Source organism: Filicampus tigris, chromosome 5 (assembly GCF_054856515.1).
Source record: "Filicampus tigris isolate MCC_2025a chromosome 5, RoL_Ftig_1.0, whole genome shotgun sequence".
NCBI lineage: Eukaryota > Metazoa > Chordata > Actinopteri > Syngnathiformes > Syngnathidae > Filicampus > Filicampus tigris.
Window position 1 is genome coordinate 3,226,235 of NC_141221.1, and position 18,268 is coordinate 3,244,502.

At 40.6% G+C, this 18,268-nt stretch overlaps 3 protein-coding genes across 5 annotated transcripts; 2 read left to right on the forward strand and 1 right to left on the reverse strand.

Moving 5' to 3' along the window:
• The first annotated feature begins 271 nt into the window (after positions 1 to 271).
• usp30 (ubiquitin specific peptidase 30) lies at positions 272 to 7,002 on the forward strand. 2 transcript variants are annotated; one of them, XM_086030035.1, is made up of 13 exons: positions 272 to 389; positions 1,244 to 1,353; positions 1,426 to 1,599; positions 1,695 to 1,798; positions 1,887 to 1,985; positions 2,885 to 2,930; positions 3,031 to 3,125; positions 3,306 to 3,365; positions 3,438 to 3,524; positions 3,612 to 3,692; positions 3,880 to 4,102; positions 4,180 to 4,288; positions 5,503 to 7,002. In XM_086030035.1, exons 1-13 carry the CDS (start codon positions 319 to 321, stop codon positions 5,753 to 5,755), a joined length of 1,512 nt encoding a protein of 503 aa, XP_085886161.1. In that variant the 5' UTR covers positions 272 to 318; the 3' UTR covers positions 5,756 to 7,002. The 2 variants fall into 2 exon arrangements, with proteins under 2 accessions (XP_085886161.1, XP_085886162.1); XM_086030036.1 differs by lacking the exon at positions 272 to 389 and adding an exon at positions 486 to 682.
• Positions 7,003 to 8,108: 1,106 nt separating this feature from the next.
• Positions 8,109 to 10,793, reverse strand: alkbh2 (alkB homolog 2, alpha-ketoglutarate dependent dioxygenase). 2 transcript variants are annotated; one of them, XM_086031324.1, is made up of 4 exons: positions 10,464 to 10,793; positions 8,769 to 9,044; positions 8,495 to 8,693; positions 8,109 to 8,434 (listed from the first exon to the last, which is right to left on the reverse strand). In XM_086031324.1, the coding sequence occupies exons 1-4, from the start codon at positions 10,495 to 10,497 to the stop codon at positions 8,128 to 8,130; spliced, it is 816 nt and encodes a 271-aa protein (XP_085887450.1). In that variant the 5' UTR covers positions 10,498 to 10,793; the 3' UTR covers positions 8,109 to 8,127. The 2 variants fall into 2 exon arrangements, with proteins under 2 accessions (XP_085887450.1, XP_085887451.1); XM_086031325.1 differs by lacking the exon at positions 10,464 to 10,793 and adding an exon at positions 9,766 to 9,886.
• Positions 9,963 to 18,224, forward strand: pxmp2 (peroxisomal membrane protein 2). The gene is given in 11 exon segments (XM_086031327.1): positions 9,963 to 10,186; positions 10,502 to 10,690; positions 11,646 to 11,741; positions 12,874 to 12,971; positions 13,091 to 13,179; positions 13,242 to 13,273; positions 13,275 to 13,420; positions 15,092 to 15,214; positions 16,139 to 16,301; positions 16,844 to 16,963; positions 17,049 to 18,224. Coding segments are annotated over 11 exon segments (1,224 nt in total). The 5' UTR covers positions 9,963 to 10,087; the 3' UTR covers positions 17,118 to 18,224.
• The last annotated feature ends 44 nt before the right edge of the window (positions 18,225 to 18,268 follow it).

Below are 18,268 nucleotides of genomic sequence, written 5' to 3' on the forward strand. Positions count from 1 at the left end.
CAACAGATTACAATAAATCCCCGAATGTATTTGTTTATATTTCAGGGGGCTTCTTCATGTAATAACACTTGCTCACAATTATTACATGTTGAAAAAAAATGATGGGAGACAAACGTAGGTAAAAAAAAAAATCTCCTAAATTTATTACAATATAATACTTAACTGATAAGAGTGTATAAATAGTCAAACGTAACATGATTTAGTTGGTCGGAACTTTTATTTTGTATTATTATTTTTTTACAGTGAACACATCGGTACGTGTCCTTTGTGGCTCCCCTCAAACAATGCTGAAGACAATAGTTCCGCAATAACAACAGGATGCTGTGGTGCCGACCAGAGAGCTCGGATAAGCTTGTCAGACAGTACCTTGGCACCGGACCAAGCGTCAGGTAAAGTATTCAACTTGGCAAAGACCACATTAAGCTTCTTTTCGTTAATGGTTCACCCGGTCAAAATAGAAGCGGGTCACGACGGCGACATGCGTCGCGCTCTGCTGACAAACTAGACAGACAAACAAGCGACCGGTTTAATGCCCGTGTTACTAATCCTTAGCGAAGAACCTCGTACGAATGTATTATATCAGATGTATGTTGATATCAGATGTGTGCTCATGATGTACCTTGCGTAGCGCTCTTTGGATTCCAGATAGTATATCACTGGAAGATAAAACTCGGTGTTGCTGGTAAGTTAGCACACACGCTAATGCTATCATAACTACAAACATAAATGACTGGCTTTTGTCTGTACATTTATGCTGCCGTTCTGAAATTTCAGCCAGTGGTTGCAAGAAGCAAACACGCTCGCTGACGTTGCTCATTGTAAATTGTACAACGATCATGCAATGATGGCGTTACACGTTTCGACATTTACACGCATTTATTCCAGCAGCTAAACTTGCTTACTTTTTCAACAGGGTTACAAAGATATAACAAAACGAAAGATAGGTTGCATTCTGTATTGTATATGCATGCCATAAAGCAGGAATAACCTTTTGGAAATGGCTGTTACACCACGCAACCAACGACATGTGCCCCTGCCCTGTTCGACCTGAAGGGGCACGTGACAGGACTTTTTAAATACTGTGCACTGAGTGTAAGAATGAAATTCAATACATTGCGTATAAAGTCCAGTTAAGACTTGCTGGTGTAGCTGTAATATCATAACCATCCAATACATTGTGCCGTATTGCCTGTAACTTCCATGCTACGTGATAACTATATTCATTATGTTCTGTCTTCATTAGAAACAAGATGCTAAAAAACTGGGGTGTCATCGGTGGTGTTGCTGCTGCCATTGCAGCTGGTGTGTATGTTTTGTGGGGCCCAATCACGGAGCGGAAGAAGAGAAAGCGAGGTGAGAATTCACACGATGTACAATGCCAGCCGTGAAGTTGTAGTTTTGACATTGAGCTGTGTTCTCTTACAGGTATGGTTCCTGGTCTGCTGAACTTGGGAAATACTTGCTTCCTGAACTCATTGCTTCAGGGTCTGGCAGCATGCCCGTCCTTCATCCGGTGGCTTGAGAGGTTTTCGAACTCGCCCGCAATCCAGTCGTGCAAAGAAAATAAGTTGTCAACAACACTTCTCCAGCTACTCAAAGGTTGCGAAACCATGTGGGAGGCGTAAAAGCAAAGCCTTCTTGACACTCTGTGACGGTTCCAAATTTAGACCTGAGGGTTGTTTCTGTGTTGAAAGCTCTGTCCAGTAATGAGCCTGGGGATGAAGATGTGCTGGATGCTGGGTGCTTGCTGGATGTTCTCAGACTATACCGGTGGCACATCAGTTCATTTGAAGAGCAGGTTAGTCTTTGGTGCTTTTTAATGGGGATTTTTTTCCTCCCATATTTGGAAATGTGGCCTTTTTCTTGTCATGACCCCTCTTTCTTAGGACGCCCACGAACTCTTTCATGTCCTAACATCATCTCTTGAGGAGGAGAGGGACCGCCAGCCGAAAGTCACTCACCTGTTTGACATGCAGTCTCTGGAGGTGAGCACTAATTTTCCACTTTTAAATGTTGGAAGGTTTTGAAACAAATCACATGCATGCTGATCCCTCTTGGATTTGTGGACAGATTTTTGTAAGAATCTAACGTGACGTTTTTGATATAGTTGTAGCTGTGAACGGAATATGTCTGTGATAAGACAAGCATGCACACAAAACTTGTATTGGCATGGGCCATTATTAGATTTTGACGGTGTGATAACCGTGAGCAAAAATATCGCGATGTCATGGAGCTAAAGGTACAGCTCTAAAATGTAATGTCTGTGACATATTTGGGTTAAAAAAAAAAAAAAAAAAAATACATCATTTTTTTTCTATTGAACACTATTCTTGGAATATTTGGTACATTGAGAAACATGTTAAGTTTAAATAAATGTTTTAATTCTTCTTGGTAAGCATAATGGCAAAAAAATTGGAATTGACCTGCAGTGTGAAGGTAGCCTTAGGCTGGTCCGACCCATTATGCTTTTTCACCGAATGGCAACTTAAGTTCATTTAATGTAACAAAAAACATGAGTGGAAAAGCACAAAATCAAATGAAAACAGGTTGCGATATGAAATTGTCTAGACACCCATCTTTCCGGGAAATGTTCAAGACATACTCTAAAAGCACCTAATTACACTCAATTAAAACTGTTTATTTCTTTTAATTCTCTTTTGTTACATTATAGTGTTGTTTTAGTGAAAATAAAAATATACCAAAAATGAATTTTTGGATGAGGCTGGAATGGATTCATGGCATTTCGTTATTATTATTTTTTTTTTTAAAGAGAACATATATTATACAAGTTAATTGAGTACAATCTTGGTGATAGAATGAATGAAACGGGTAAGTCCAGGTAGCTCTGTATACATTTCAAATTGTGTATGTGTGCTTCCGTCAGAGCCTTCCCAATCAAGATGAGAGAACAAGGACTTGCAGAAGTCGAGGTAAAAGAGGAACTTTGACTCAGCCATAGGTCAGCGTGGATACACGATAAAAATGATTTCCCCTCCCCCCTCCCCCCACCCCCACCGCCCTTTTTTTCAGCTCCTCTTCACCCGATTCCAAGCCCGTGGAAGTTTCAGCATCCTTTTCATGGCCGATTAACGAGCAACATGTTGTGCAAGCGGTGCGAGCAACAAGTGAGTTTATTTGACATGAAAGGTCAAAGGTGAGCGCTGTTTTTGAAGGCTACCGGCAGTTAGCATGATTACACATAAAAGACCTAACCTATTTCCATTAAACTGTGCACGGTTGAAAGTCAAAAATGGTGTGGTCCTAGTGTCTGGCATCATCCTCAAGCAGAATGTTTTATTTTTCAGAGCCCGGTTCGATACGATTCCTTTGAAAGCCTTTCGTTATCTATTCCTTTACCTCAGTGGGTAAGCAAAAGTAATCATTGAAACCTACCTACATGTACATTTTGCTTGAATGTGATGAGTATTTGTGTTTAGGGTCGACCGGTCTCTCTGGATCAGTGTCTACAGCATTTCATCTCTTCAGAAACTATCAAGGAAGTAGAATGTGAAAATTGCACCAAGGTATTTTCCCAATTGAATTTTCCTTGCATAATGCAAAGATGTTGACGATGTCATGTTTTTTTTTTGTTTTTTTTTTTTCCATTTTAGCTTCAACAAACGACAAGAGTCAATGGACAGCTTCTGGAAAGTCAGCGGACAACATTTGTAAAGCAGCTGAAATTGGGAAAGGTAATCTGCGTTTTTGTATGTCCTCTATATGTACTTACCGCGTGTTAATACTGTATATGAAGAATGGTGCTTTTTGGGCAAAAACAGTCCTCGTTCTGTTTAACCAAGAAATGACATGGCAACATTTTCCAACCATAAAGTAAGATCTCCTGAGTACTCTTGCAATTATTATCCCTTCCTCCCTCAGCTGCCCCAGTGCCTCTGCATTCATCTGCAAAGACTCACGTGGTCCAGCGAAGGAACCCCGATTAAACGACAAGAGCACGTTCAGTTTACGGAGTATCTATCGATGGACCGCTACAAACACAACACCTCCATGCAGACAAGTCAGCGCACCGAACGCGCTGGGAAGCACCAAAAGGCAGAAAATTCAAATCAAGATACGGAAAAGCCTGCTGCTATTGACACAGGTGTGGCCATCATCAACATGATCCGGCCTGTTTCTATGATCGCATGCATTCGTAGCTTCTTTTCACGTGGTTTGCAGATGCAGAGCATCACAACAACAACAAGCCCTTCGCAAATGGAAACTGTTCATCGGTCTGTTTACATTCGACTTGTGGGACCGCTCAGCTGGGCGTCACATATGACTACCGGTAAGATGCCTTGATTTCTCGAAAACATGACAATCCTCCAATAGAGGTAAGATCGGGCCTAAAAAAAAAAATCCAGCCCGACCTGACTCAACCCAGACCCGCCGGGTATTAAAGCCCGACCCGGCCCGACCGATTAACTTGATTTCCAGGCCCGAGCCCGAAGCAAACCCGAAATTTCATATTTTATATGTGAGGACTCGGGAGGAGGAGGGGGTGATTTATGACAACAAATGAAAGTCTGTCTTTTGTAACGAAATCAAAGTTAAACAAGACTGTATAAACATTTAAATCTTTTAACAATCAATTTGAATTTTTTCCACACCTCACTCTCACCGGTGCGTGTTTGGCTTTTCAGTTCCCCTGTCTATAGTTTATCCTTGACTTCTTGCTGCTCCATATCGGGGATACCAGGTCAAGATAGATGCGGACTTGCGGAGGGAAAGATTATTAAGAGGGCGGCGCTCACGTGCGCAGAGCATGCGCTGGCTCAGGTCGGCCTTTTTAAAACATCTCATGGCCCATAATAAATCAGTTTAAAACTGTGTTGAAATCAAAACAAAGATATGTGAAAGTGAAATTTTCTGTCATTTTGAAATTTTGGAGAACTTCATTTACTGTTGACTACGACCCTGGGTGCTCCCTGAACTTTTTGTTAGAATTCTATAAAGGTGTATATTGTCAAAAAAACTAAAAAAAAACTACATTATGCAAATCTGAGAAATTGTTCAATAAACATATGCTTAAATACACTTCGACAAAATTCCGATTTTTTTTCTTTTTCTTTTTTTAGAGTTTGATGCCAATATTATCTTTTTTACGGAAAATGAATATCGGCTCCAAATATCAGTTATCGGCCGCATTGACTACTAATAATCGGTATCGGCCCTGAAAAAAACATGTCACTCTATCTCTAAGGGAAACGTATAAAATAGGCTGGACGAGTGCTCCTGAGGACCGGACTTGGAGACGCCTGCTACAGAGGTTCTAATTTTGAAAATAATTAATTTATTTATTTACGCTAAATACAAATGGTTGATATTGTTAACAATCTGTAGTGTGCATTCCGGCCTCAGTTATGTTCAGTGAATCCGAAAATAAAACTCTGAGGTTGTGGGGCTTTGGTATCCAGGTGGAAGTTTGAGCAAACATACAACAAACATACATTTGCCATATTTCAGTGAACGTAAACACAATCTTTATCTCCTCTCTGCCAGCGCCACGGAGTACCTTTTCCAACTCACGGCTGTGCTGGTTCACCATGGTGACATGCACTCGGGACATTTTGTAACATACCGACGAAGCCCCTGCCTGCCTTGCAATTCCTCGCCATACATTTCTCAGTGGCTGTGGGTGTCCGATGACTCGGTCCGTAAAGCCAGCCTGCACGAGGTGCTGTCCTCGAATGCTTACATGCTTTTCTACGAGAGAGTCCAGAAGCAGAGCGCCCCGTTGCGTTCGCGGGACTAAGTGAAGGCTCAACGGCTACATTCCTTCTGCTGCCTTTCCAGTCATATGGTCACAAATGGATGCGGCCATTCTTACAGCATGGTTGGTGGAGTTGACGGCCAAAAGAGCGCATCATTGGATTGTACGGTATTTCTTGTGGTCATGTGATGTTGCTGCTTTTATCCAAGACGGGAGACTCCGATCCCCAAAACCGTGGGCATGATTTACTCCAACGTATTTGGTTTGCAAAGGAAAAAACACTGAGAAATGTGAAAGTACAGTACATTGCTGGTTCAAATCTCAATAGGTTCGTGTATGGCACATTTACTCTTGATGTTTTAAGAATTGTTTGAATGCGGGTTGGTTCCTTTTTTTTTTTTTTTTTTTCCCCAATACTGAGAAGTGAGAACTTGATCAGAATTTGATGATTATGCATACATGACACTGATGATAATCATTCCAAATGATTTAGCACTCTATGACTTTGTAGACATCTTCTGGAAATGATGCGTAGTTATTTGGATCTGTCTGTTATTGTAATACAGGATTACTGTTTGCATACTGTAGCTGCACTTTTGAAGTTTAAAGTGCCATGCTGTCTCCGAGATTTTGAATATGAAGCCATAAGTGCGTGACAATTGTTTTACTCTGATGTAAAAATGTAAAGGGTCATTTGGTGTCCAGATTCAGCTTTGTCAAGCGAGGAGCTGTAACAAGGTATGTGGAGACAGCTGTCTTCTCAGCAAGTTATCGTCACTATTTTTAACCCTGCATTACTAGTAGGCAGAGTAGGCCATTTTACAAAATCCAGTCCGTCTATCCGCCTTTTTTGTCAGGTCGGACCAAATCGGAATCGCCTAAAGGCCAGTCTGACTATCATTTCAAACGAGATTCCGTTAGTGATTACGTCGACCCGACTGTCACTTCCATTCCACTCCCCGCCGACACGAAAGACTCACCGTGGCATGGAAGCCTCACTGCGGCCGGAGTAAATGTGTCTCCTTTTAGGACCCAGAAACGGAAGCCTCGCCATAGGCGGATAGACGGACCGGTCCATCACGTAGGCGGAACGCCCAGCTCTGCTCATAACTGCCATTTTCCTTCCAAACCAGTTGAGAAGCAAGGATTTGGAGCAGGGGCCTGTTGTTAATTAATTGTTTGCAATTTGCACTATTGTACAGTAAATTCATGTGAAATGTTTGTGTGCAATCTAAAGGTGACTTTTCTGATGTAAAAAAATAAAGTAAATGTTATAGTTTTATTTGCAAGCCACATCTGTTGACTATTATTCACATACATAGCCATTTTTATAGACACGTTTTTGTGTATATGGGGACAAAATAGTTGGTACCTGTGTCCATCTAAGAAGACCCAAAATCGTAGCGGAAATAACTTGAAAGTGATAAAAGTATAGTAGTAAAGGTAAAAACTGACTGTCAATTAACTGATGTAATCGGGCATTGCTTTTTTTGTGCTTCCCTCATCTTTATCCATAAATCCAGACTTTATTGTCCGGTGGTTGTGTTACTGTCCAATTTTTTTTTTTTCCCTATACTCCATCCATTTTTTGCATTCATCTTCAAACTGAGCCTCTTGTTATCTTATTCTATTGTGTGACTATCTCCACTTCAAATAATTCTTCCACAGTGCACAACCCACTACTCCACGGTCGGTGATTCCGCTTTATTGTAACTTTGTGATCTTGTTTTTTTTTTATTCACTGATGACATCAATTTAACAAGATACTCGTTCTCCTTTAGTACTAGGGTTAGGGTTAAACTCCCAAGGTAAACTACCTTGCACATCTCATATCCCACAATTTTTTTTAAGCCACACCATATTTTGTCCCAATATAGCATCAAACTGAAATGAGTGGCCTACTGTCAAAAAGTTTAGTCTGACCAGTGACTTTTCTTTAAAGCCATTCTGATTAATTTTGCATTGATGGAATATAAGTTAAGCAGCAAAATGAACTCGCTTTCAGCCATCTCCGGGGTCGGCCATTTTGTCTTCTGTCGCCTGAAAATGACATCACAACTGCTCACTACGACCAATCACGGCTCAGATTCAGAGAACGGGTCAGCCGTGATTGGTCGTTGTGAGCAGTTGTGATGTCATTTTCAGGCGACAGAAGACAAAATGGCCGCCCCCGGAGATGGTTAAAAACGAGTGCATTTTGCTGCTTCATTTATATTCCACAAACGCAAAATTAATCAGAATGCCCTGTTTCAACTAGCGGGCCTGCTGGGAACATATTCTTGAAAAAAATATCTTTGGGTTGACTTTAACTATAACAGGATCTTGACAATTCTGTCTGTCATCCACAGCTGAAATTGTTAGAGTAGAGACGAGAGTAGAGAGAGTAGAACTCAAGTATGTGGTGATGGTGTTTATTACTTACTGGTGGACAGGATGCGTCTAAAAGTGAGGTTAATGCGAGGTAGGAGGACTTTCTTTCGAACAGGAAGGCTGTGATACCAGAAAGTGTTGGTGGGCGAGTTCATGAGGAGCAAGCTTCCGTGAGCCAGCACCAGCTTGACGGGCCGGATGCGCCGACTGCTTTGTTTGCCCCGAGCGTCCCTGTGGCGCAAAACGAACTCCCGAGCGGCGCCGAGCGAGACTGAGGCTATGGGGGACAGAGGATCTAGCTCCCTCTCGTCATCCCGATGCTCACCCATGTGATCCTGCCCGTCTTTGTACCTGCAGAAGACGTCAGTCAGTTGAGAAACGAATCTATTGTGTGCTTGTTATATTTCCTACCTGTTGATCAGGACGAAATTGAATATTTGTCCGGTTATTTTGGTGATAGAATCACGAATATATTGCAGGGTAGGAGTCCATGGGCAGGCTAAACGTTCCACTCCAGAGTAAGTGTAAATTAATCCGGTTTCTCCATAGGACGCCTGTTTCCTCGGTATATCGTACACCTTTCCAAACACTTTCACCTTTGCTTCTTCCCCTGGAATATAAAGCCAATGTCACTCCACCACTCCTTTGCCTCTTGTGACCTTTAGAATAATGAGATGACTTTCACCTGTTGAGTAGACCACCTCCTCCTCCAGTTTTTGGAAAAGGTGGTCAGCTTCCTGCTTGGTGAAGAGCAAAGCATAGTCGCAGTCCAGACCGTCTGACTCTATTTTTTGCCAGGGAACGGGATCGGAGAAATCATCTTCCTCAGCATCCACCGCCTGTTCCTTCCCTTCCAGTCCCTCTGGTTTAAGATCCTTCGACGGATTTATTTCGGTGTTATCCCCTGATGGTAATTTACGCACAAACATCTCCATTGCACTCATTTGAAGAGTTACAACATCTGTAGACACAAAAGTGTAACAAGATGTGCAATTAAAAACAATAATATTCTTGTAAAATGATAAAGTCGTGACGATTTCAGATTACGGATTATACATTAATCAAATAAATGTCTACCTTTCAGTTTAATAATCTTTCGACCTATAAATGTTTAGCACTTTGAATCAATTGCGCCTTCAACACGTCAAACTGATACTGCCCAACATGTAATTTTATGTGGCCTGTGAAAGCTTATCACAATTTTTCCTTAACCTCGATTCAAGACTGTGACAATGTTGCAGGAGGGATTAATAATATGATGCTGTTATTATAAGGGTTTCCGCACAGAACGTATGAGGTCACAGATGAGAAATGTAACTGAACCGCCTCATCCGGATTCCCTGAACAAAAACTGTGCAGCTCAGCTTCTGATTTGCAGACATCCTGGCCACAAGTGCAAGCGGAACTCTCAAGGTCCCCGGATGGGGTCCAAGCAATAACAAGCGGTTTTATAGCATTATAATTAAGACTTCTGGAACTGTTTCTGTTGTCTGCATTGTTAATGATCTAAAAAGAAGACAAAGATATTGGTGTTGCTCTTGTCTAAAAAAATACAATATTTACGGTGTTCCCGCTTAGATAAAAGCCGTTTGTTTGACATTTTGTTCCCATATCAAACCAAGCTATACCCGCAACGAAAAGTGATGTTTTGTGTGTGTGTGCTTTTTTTTTTTTTTTTTTACCGTTATAATAGTTACCCTGATGGAGGTATACGAGGTGGCCGGCGGTTTGAAATCCTCTGTCCTAACCTGCCATGTATGTGTAAAAATCACCCAAACGACACGAGCAACTTTGAACTTAGCATGAACGTTGCAGAGTACAGTTGCGAAACACCAGTGGGTCGTGAACGTCTCACAGCTCATTATCATAACACTATTTCGTCACTTCAGTGTTGGCGCGAAATTGTTGTGCTTTCTGGAGGGGCCTGGTACCACTTCAGTTGAACATTTTACACTACTTTTGTAGAATCGTTTATGTTCGGACACTTATCGCTGAGACAAGAACATGATTGGGCAGAAAACGATTAATTCATTTTTTTCGCCGGTCTCCAAAAAGACGTCTTGCAAAGAGTTAAATGAAGCGGAGCAGGATGCTGAAGACTCAGTGAGCGTTATTTTGCAAGTTATTTTTTGCCGCACGCTTTGCTAACCGTTCCCGGTGGCTTTTTTTCTTTTCTGTAAACGCTTACTTGCAACTAAATAGCTCCAGCTGCACGTGTTAGAACGAGCTACAGTTTCCTCCAAGCAGCAGCGAGCGACAACTAAAGCTGCATTCAAAAGCACCACTGAGTTTGTGGATTGTCAATAACTGAACGCGACCATGTTAGCGCTGCGCCGTCGACCGGTTTGTCAGGTAGTTTCCTTCCGTGTTCAATTATTACCTGCTTTGTGTTTTGCACAATTCACTCCAACCATGCAGAGGAAGCGCAAGTCCTCGGCTGTTGATCCGGAGCCCCCCAGCCCCCGGTCGGCTCTTCTGTCTCAGGAGCAGCTTGACATGATTGCCCGTAAAAAGAAGGCGGCGTTGGAGAAGCTCTCTCCTCCCGGTTTTGGGGAGAGTTGGCAAAAGGCGCTGGCTGTTGAGTTTGGGAAACCTTATTTCAAACAGGTGAGTGGGCCACCTCTGACCACTCTGTCTGTACGGGATGGCGCTACACCCGTGCTGGGCTAGGGGGTGCTAAAGCCCCGTCAGCAATATGTGTAGTCACAGTTAAGACCTTCCCCCAACATTGTATTGTAGAAAAAAATACATTTATCAATTATTTTGTCTTCACTTAACGGTGACTTTAGATAATATGCATGTAAATGATTGGATTTAAACACAAAATCAATGTAAAGCAAAGATCGGATTACTAAATCTGAAATGATTTCATTAAAAAATAAAATGAAAATGCTGAATTTGCTCAGTTCCTGTTCAAACAACTGGCCAAAATGAGAAGCAGCAATAGGTTGAGCTTGCCTCAAGTTGCACAACAGCTGACTAAATTGGTTGAGGAGGTTTGTATTGACAAGTGTTTTTTCTGTTTCTCCCAAATAATGTTTTCAGACCCTTTTAATATGTACTCAAATTCTTCATAGTTGAGATGATGTGCTTTATATGTGTGTGTTATCTATTATTTTTTTTCCGATCTTATAAAACGGTAGCTAAAGTGCGAGGTGAGGCAGTCCAGGACTTCCCATTAGGCTAATACAGGTAATTGCCTGGGAGCTTGAGTTTCCATGGACCCCCAAATGGTTCATAGAAAGTGATTAATACAGTTTTCTTTGATTTAAAACAATCATTGTTTTAGTCTTAATTATCTTGCTTAGAAACACCAATAAGCCTTAATCCATCACAATTTTTTTTGACTGATACCAACTCCCTTTTCATGCAATGGACTATTGTATCTTTTGGCGCATGTACAGTCTGAATTCAGGAAGACAAAATAAACATGTCGACACGTTTGTGGAAAAAAAAATGAAGTGACAGCTAGTCCATGCATAATGAAGGGGTACCCCAGGGCTAGAGTAGTTAATGCATCACTCTTGCAGTTTAATGATGCACGCCCCTTCCACTCCTCCAGTTGATGCAATTTGTTAACGAAGAGAGGAAACGTCACACTGTGTACCCACCCGCTGACCATGTCTTCACCTGGACGCAGATGTGTGAAGTTCGAGATGTGAGTTCTATTGTTCCACCTGCCCAAACACTCTTCAACACGTTCATGATCATAATAATACTCATTTTCCATTTCTTAGTGACAAGTATAAAAATAAGTTAACTACAGCACATGAACAAGAAACACCCTTTGCTGAGACTAGTCTATTTTGAGTAAGGTGGATGTTTTTTTTTTTTTTTCTCGTTTTGCAAAAAAGGCCAACGGGATTTGCGGCAGTATGAAAAAAAATATACATTTGAGCCCCCAACACTGCAAACTTAAATGTGATCTAAATTTATGCGAATAGAAACTAAACTGATCTATGCAAATGTGTGCCATGTTGATGCAATCTTTGAACTTTTAGTTATTTGGTGATCACGTGTCGCTTGTGTACAGTATCGTGGGGGGGGGGGTTATATCAGAAGAATATACTGTTGTTCATATGAGGAATAAAGCAGAAGTGGATGTTAATTTTGCCGTTGCCAGCGTTGCCAATTTCAACACTAAATAGTCAGCCTCAGCTTATTTCCCAAAGTGCAATATTTCGCAACCTTTATTGAGCCAAGACACCGATTTTACATTGAAAAAAATCTCACAGCACACCACCAAGCAAAAGTGTCACATAAAGTAGGAATACTAGGATGATGTTTCCTTTGCTTACAAATTTATTTGACTTAGGATGAAATCTGAGCCTGTTTAATCAAACCCCAAGCTAATAGACTCAAAGGAAACCATCATATATGAATGGCAACAGGGTTATTGTACCTTCTGCCATTTAATGGAAGAGCATTTAATTGTACCGCCCGTCAGTGTACACCACTGGCATAGATAGATGAACAAAGATACATTTGTAATTAATGAAACATTGTCAGACGATTTTTGGGAAATTATACAATTTCCCAAGGCACCCCTATGATTTCTCACGGTACATGAGTGTGCCTTGTTACCCTAGATGGGAATCACTGACTTAGAGAAATATACAAAGTAAAAACAGAGCAACTGACAATGACAGTGGGTTATAATTTGATTACATTTTGCAAAACGATGACAAAAAAGCAAAACAATCTGATGGACTGCTGAATTGGAGGACAAACCTTTGTTTTGTTCCGATATCATCTCACTGTAGACTTTCCATTTTTTTCTCTACCGCCAGGTTAAGGTGGTGATCCTCGGTCAGGACCCGTATCATGGTCCAAACCAAGCCCACGGATTGTGTTTCAGTGTCAAAAGACCAGTACCCCCCCCTCCCAGGTCCTCTAAATTTGAAATTATTCTGTTGACGTTATCCCTTTTGATTGTAGGTGTGCGTCTGTGTGTATTTTTTTAAACATAGGGCCACTATTAGAGCAGTATTTTCCATATGTTTTCAGTTTGGAGAATATGTACAAAGAGCTGGTGAATGACATAGAAGGCTTCCAGCATCCTAAGCATGGAGACCTAAGTGGCTGGGCAAAACAAGGTTGGTTTTGAGCAATATAGTTGGCTGAACTGTCAAACATTGAGTCACATGCTACCCTACAGGTGTGCTGTTGCTCAATGCTGTGTTGACCGTGCGAGCGCACCAGGCAAACTCGCACAAAGACAAGGGCTGGGAGACGTTCACCGATGCAGTGGTGCAGTGGCTCAGCAATAACCTGGAAGGCCTCGTATTTGTTCTTTGGGGGGCCTACGCTCAAAAGAAAGGGGCCACAATTGACAGGGTGAGTGCATTTTGTTGCTTTGAATAGTTCAGTGCTTGGGAAAAAAAAAAAAGGATTAATGATATTCCATGAATTCGTAGAAACGTCACCACATCCTGCAGGCGGTGCATCCTTCTCCCCTGTCAGCTCATCGTGGATTCTTTGGCTGCAAACATTTCTCAAAGGCCAATGAGCTGCTGAAGAAATCTGGGAAGTCCCCTGTTGACTGGAAGGCACTTTAAACTGTTGCACTTGTCTGTTTTTTTTTTTTCCGCACCATGTTGTGTAACTACACAAACTCCTTAATAAGCTTGTCTACATTTTCAAAGTTATCTGTTGATAACATTATTTTTACACTAGAAACTCTGTCATGTTTTATGGGATGTTACTTTGTCTTTATCGCATGTTGTTATGATACATATGTTATATTTGGAGTATTAGGGTTGCATAGTGTTTGTACGTTTTTACTTTTATACATTAAAAATGTTACTACCTCTAATACTTGATAACCTCTGTCTGTCTCAATTGTTACACTGAAAAGGGGTGAGGTTATGTTCATGCATAAAAGCACTTTATTGCACTGATAAATTGGATGGTTTATCATCTGCACGTATCTAGTGATGATTTAGCCATTGATATTAACAATTGAGGTGCAGATGACTGTTAAGGTCGGTGGTGGGGGGTAGCAAAAAAATATTTGGAGAGCTTAGGAAAGGTCCGTAGTGGGTAGCAAAAGAAGTATTTGGCGAGCTTCTTGAGTTGAAAAGGCCAAATGATGAGACAAGAATCTACAACCCCCACGACAATATCGCAGTCCTATTTTTAAATACGTGATTATCACGCACCAAGCCCATTCTGCATATGGGTCGTGACAGGCTCGCAAACGAGGCGTTCAAAACTGCCAAAAATCCACTTAATACCTTGCTTCAATTTCAAACATCCTATCTTTGTGAAGCGGGATTTTCTGCATGACAGCGACCAAAATAAAATCACTAAATAGAGTGGACATGTTTAACATTGGCTGTCCTATTACTATACAAGAGAAACAAGGGGCTCCCACAACGATAGTCGGTTTAATGGTGATCTGTATTTTTATCATTAAAGAAAGAAACATTTTTTAAAAAGGGCGTCTTCTAAAATAATTTCTACACGCAAAACGAAAGCAACACTGAATACTTCCGGTAGTGTGATGACGCAGCGAAGTCGGTGGTGACGTTAACTCTTGACCGGAAGCGTTTGAAGAAGCTCCACCCTAGCGAAGTTTATTGTTGTTTATTGTTAAATTAATTTAAAATTCACGTGGCAGAAGACGTGACAATGCCCGTGCAAAGCGTGCCGCTTCGGGATGCGTCGATTCAATATCGTTTACTTCATCAGTATCTATTTCTTCTGAAGAAATATCCCATTCTGACAAAATCTGTAACAAGGTTCGTAGTAGTGGACTTTGACATGTTTGCTTTGCTGGTGCTCTGCAGCGAATTGTTGGTGTCCTATACTGACAGACACCTTAGTTATCTAAATTGCTTTGCTTATCAATTTGAAGTTGTTGCGTGCAACGACCACGTTGTGTCTCGACAGTCTCTCTTCAGCCAATCAGATACTACTGAAGAGCATTCCATACATTTCCTCCACATCTAAGATTTGACACTGTTATTCATTTAATCTGCTGCGTCTTTTGTCTTTTGTTTTCAGTGGCATCCTCTCAGCCTTGGGAAATCTTCTTTCTCAGATTTTGGAGGCAAGAAAAAAGTCCCAAAGTAATGCTTCGGCCAAAGTGATTGACACAGCTGGAGCTGCACGGTTTGCCATTTACGGGTGAGACTTTTTTTTTTGTTTTTGGCTTACTTATAAGAGTGGATCCCTGTGGAGAAAGTCTTCACATGTCAGTTTTTTTATGATATAATAAGAAGAGACCAAGATAAACCATTTCAAAACGTTTTCCACCATGAATAAACAACAATTTAACAACAAGAGATTTAGAGAGGAGAAGTAACAATAACCAAATGAAATAATATGATTGCACAAATGTGCACACCCTCTAACTCGGGAATTCTCAACCAGTGTGCCGTGGGAAATTATCCAATGGCAATTATTTAGACAAAAACCTATTATTTTCTAATATGTTCTTGTTAATTTATGTACAGTATGCCAAACAGATACAGCAACAGGCAAAACAATAAAATGCTCTTCCACTAGATGACCGCAGGTACATAATTAACCTATACGTCCACTTTTTATGAATTGTTTGGTGGTGTGCCGTGAATTTGTGTCCGTTGTGAAATATGTGCCCTAGCTCAATAAAGGTTGAGAAACACTGCTCTAACTGAGGATGAGCCGCTAAGGTGGCTCTGATTAACCCCAAATTAAGATCAGCTGTTCTAGTAGGCTTTTCCTGTCTTCCGTAGTACTTACTTAATTGAACTGTGACATGGCACGTCTGTCTCACTGTTCTCGGTTTGAATGTTGGCCTCACACTTCCTGCGTGGAGTTTGCATGTTCACCTCGTGCTTGCATGAGATTTATACTCCAGTGTTCTTCCCAGGTTCCAAAAACGTGCGTGTTTGGTCAATTAGGACTTGTTTAGAATGTTTATAATGAGGACAAGTAAGTGGTATAGAAAATGGCTGGCTGGCTGGCTAAACTATCACATAACCGCCCATTACTGGCGCCATTTAAAATGTGAATATTCAATAATTAGAAGCCATTTTGTGGCAGTCATTCTCCGTTCTGTTGCTCCAGTTTGTTCATCACAGGACCAGTCAGTCATTACTTTTACCAGCTGATGGAGATGTGGATGCCAACTTCAGATCGATACTGTGTCATCAAGCGTCTCTTATTGGATCGTCTTGTTTTTGCTCCCGGCTTCTTGATGATTTTCTACTCGGTGATGAACATCCTGGAGGTGGGTACCGATGATCACGTGAAGCAATGAAGAAAAACCTCTAAGATAAATGTCCAAACATGAGAAATTACCTGCTTGCAATATCCAGAAGACAAATTGTACATTATTCCAGTTGCCCTCATGTTTTATTAATCGTGTAATCAAGCCGCATTTCAAAGTGTGGGTCCACTGGAACCCACGAGAAGACTTCAAAGGAGACACAAGAGCTTGAGAAAAAAATGAAGAAAACTATATTCATGATATGGTAATCTTAGCTCACTTTAAAGCAGTAATGAGTACTTTAACTCCTATGCTGAGGAAGGTGTTGGAGTACACAAAATGAGATCTAGAAGTTGTTAAACTAAACTTTTCAAACACTTTGCAATAATTTGGTTGCTAAAAGTTTTTTTTTTTTAAATGTGAAATAAGTATCCCACAATTGCTAGCTTGAAAATGTTGGATATAATAAGTATGTGTAGCAACAACCAGAACAACAGTACCGGCTCACCTACCCTCGAGTTGATAAATTCTAAAGTTATGAAGTCTTTTGGCTCTTTTCTCAGGCAAAAGGGTCAGATGACTTTTTAAAGAAGATTAGAGGAAGTTACTGGACTGCTCTGAAGATGAACTGGAAAGTTTGGACACCTTTCCAGTTCATTAACATCAACTTTGTGCCTGTCGAGGTACGTACTGTGTTTCACTGGCATTCTGCCTGCAGTCGCACCCTGACAGCTTTGTATCCAATCTTTGGTGTGTTTTCACTTTCAGTTCCGAGTGCTATTTGCCAACATGATCGCCTTATTTTGGTATGCTTACCTTGCAACGGTGAGAAAATGAAACGTCCCGAGGTTTCGACTGAGGAAATGAATCTGGAGCATGTCGCTATGATTGTGAGTGCCAAACAAAAAAAACGGAGATTCTGCTGCCAGCTGTCCAGCAGTTCACTGATGTGGACAATAGTTATTACTTTACAATGACTTTAACACTGTGATTTCATTTTGAATACTTGACAGATTGTGCAACAGAACATCAGAATACGTGCAGCTTCTATTTGGTATGATAATAATCACCATCATAACATCATAGATTTACTACGGTACTAAAAATACTGTAAATATAATATACTTAAAAAGCTAGGGACATTGAGTTTTTGGGTGAAATTTCAGGATCAGGCTAAAAAGCGAGACAACACTGGTCAACATTTTTTTTTTTTTTTTACAAAAGTTTTAAAATCAGAGATGAAAGTAAACAGATTTTTTTTTTGTTGTTGCACTGATTCTGAATCTGCCCTCGGGTTTTCCCTCGCACATCACATTTTCATAATAATAATAATAACAATAATATAATATGTACATATTAACATATTTTGTAATATTTATGAATTAAGGGTTACGTTCTGTAACAGCTATAAGTTACAATGCCTGGTAAAATCCATATTGCATAATTCACTGCCATTGGCATATTTATTTGTCTTTTCACAGTCCAACCATTCAATCCTAGGAATTTAATTTCAACATTTTTCAAACTTTAGGGTAAACGAGGATCTGAAAATGTCTGGCAGTGAATGAGTTATGGGTCAAAAAATGAAAATATCACAAAAAACCCCTGATGTGCTTAAAAAAAAAAAAAAATCATCTCTGATTAAAATGTGCCGTTTACCAGTGTACTGGATCAAACACCTGTTGTGAATGTTTCTGTTTAGCTCCTTGTTTGAGAACGGCAAGCTAGGCAAAAAGTAAAAGTAATAAAACACCCAACAGTTGGACACGTGCATCATAGTTTAAAGAAAATCAAACTAAATTCAGCGGTAAAGGTTATAGTTCATTGCTTCATCCTGAACTTTCACTCTAAAACCCAATATCCCAAATGTTTTGTCATCCTGAGATGTCTTGATATATGTGAATCATAATGCTTTTATCAAAAATAAATGGAAGGGAATAAATAGTAGGACTCATTTGTGGGATTTAAGAACACACACGCCAGCTCTA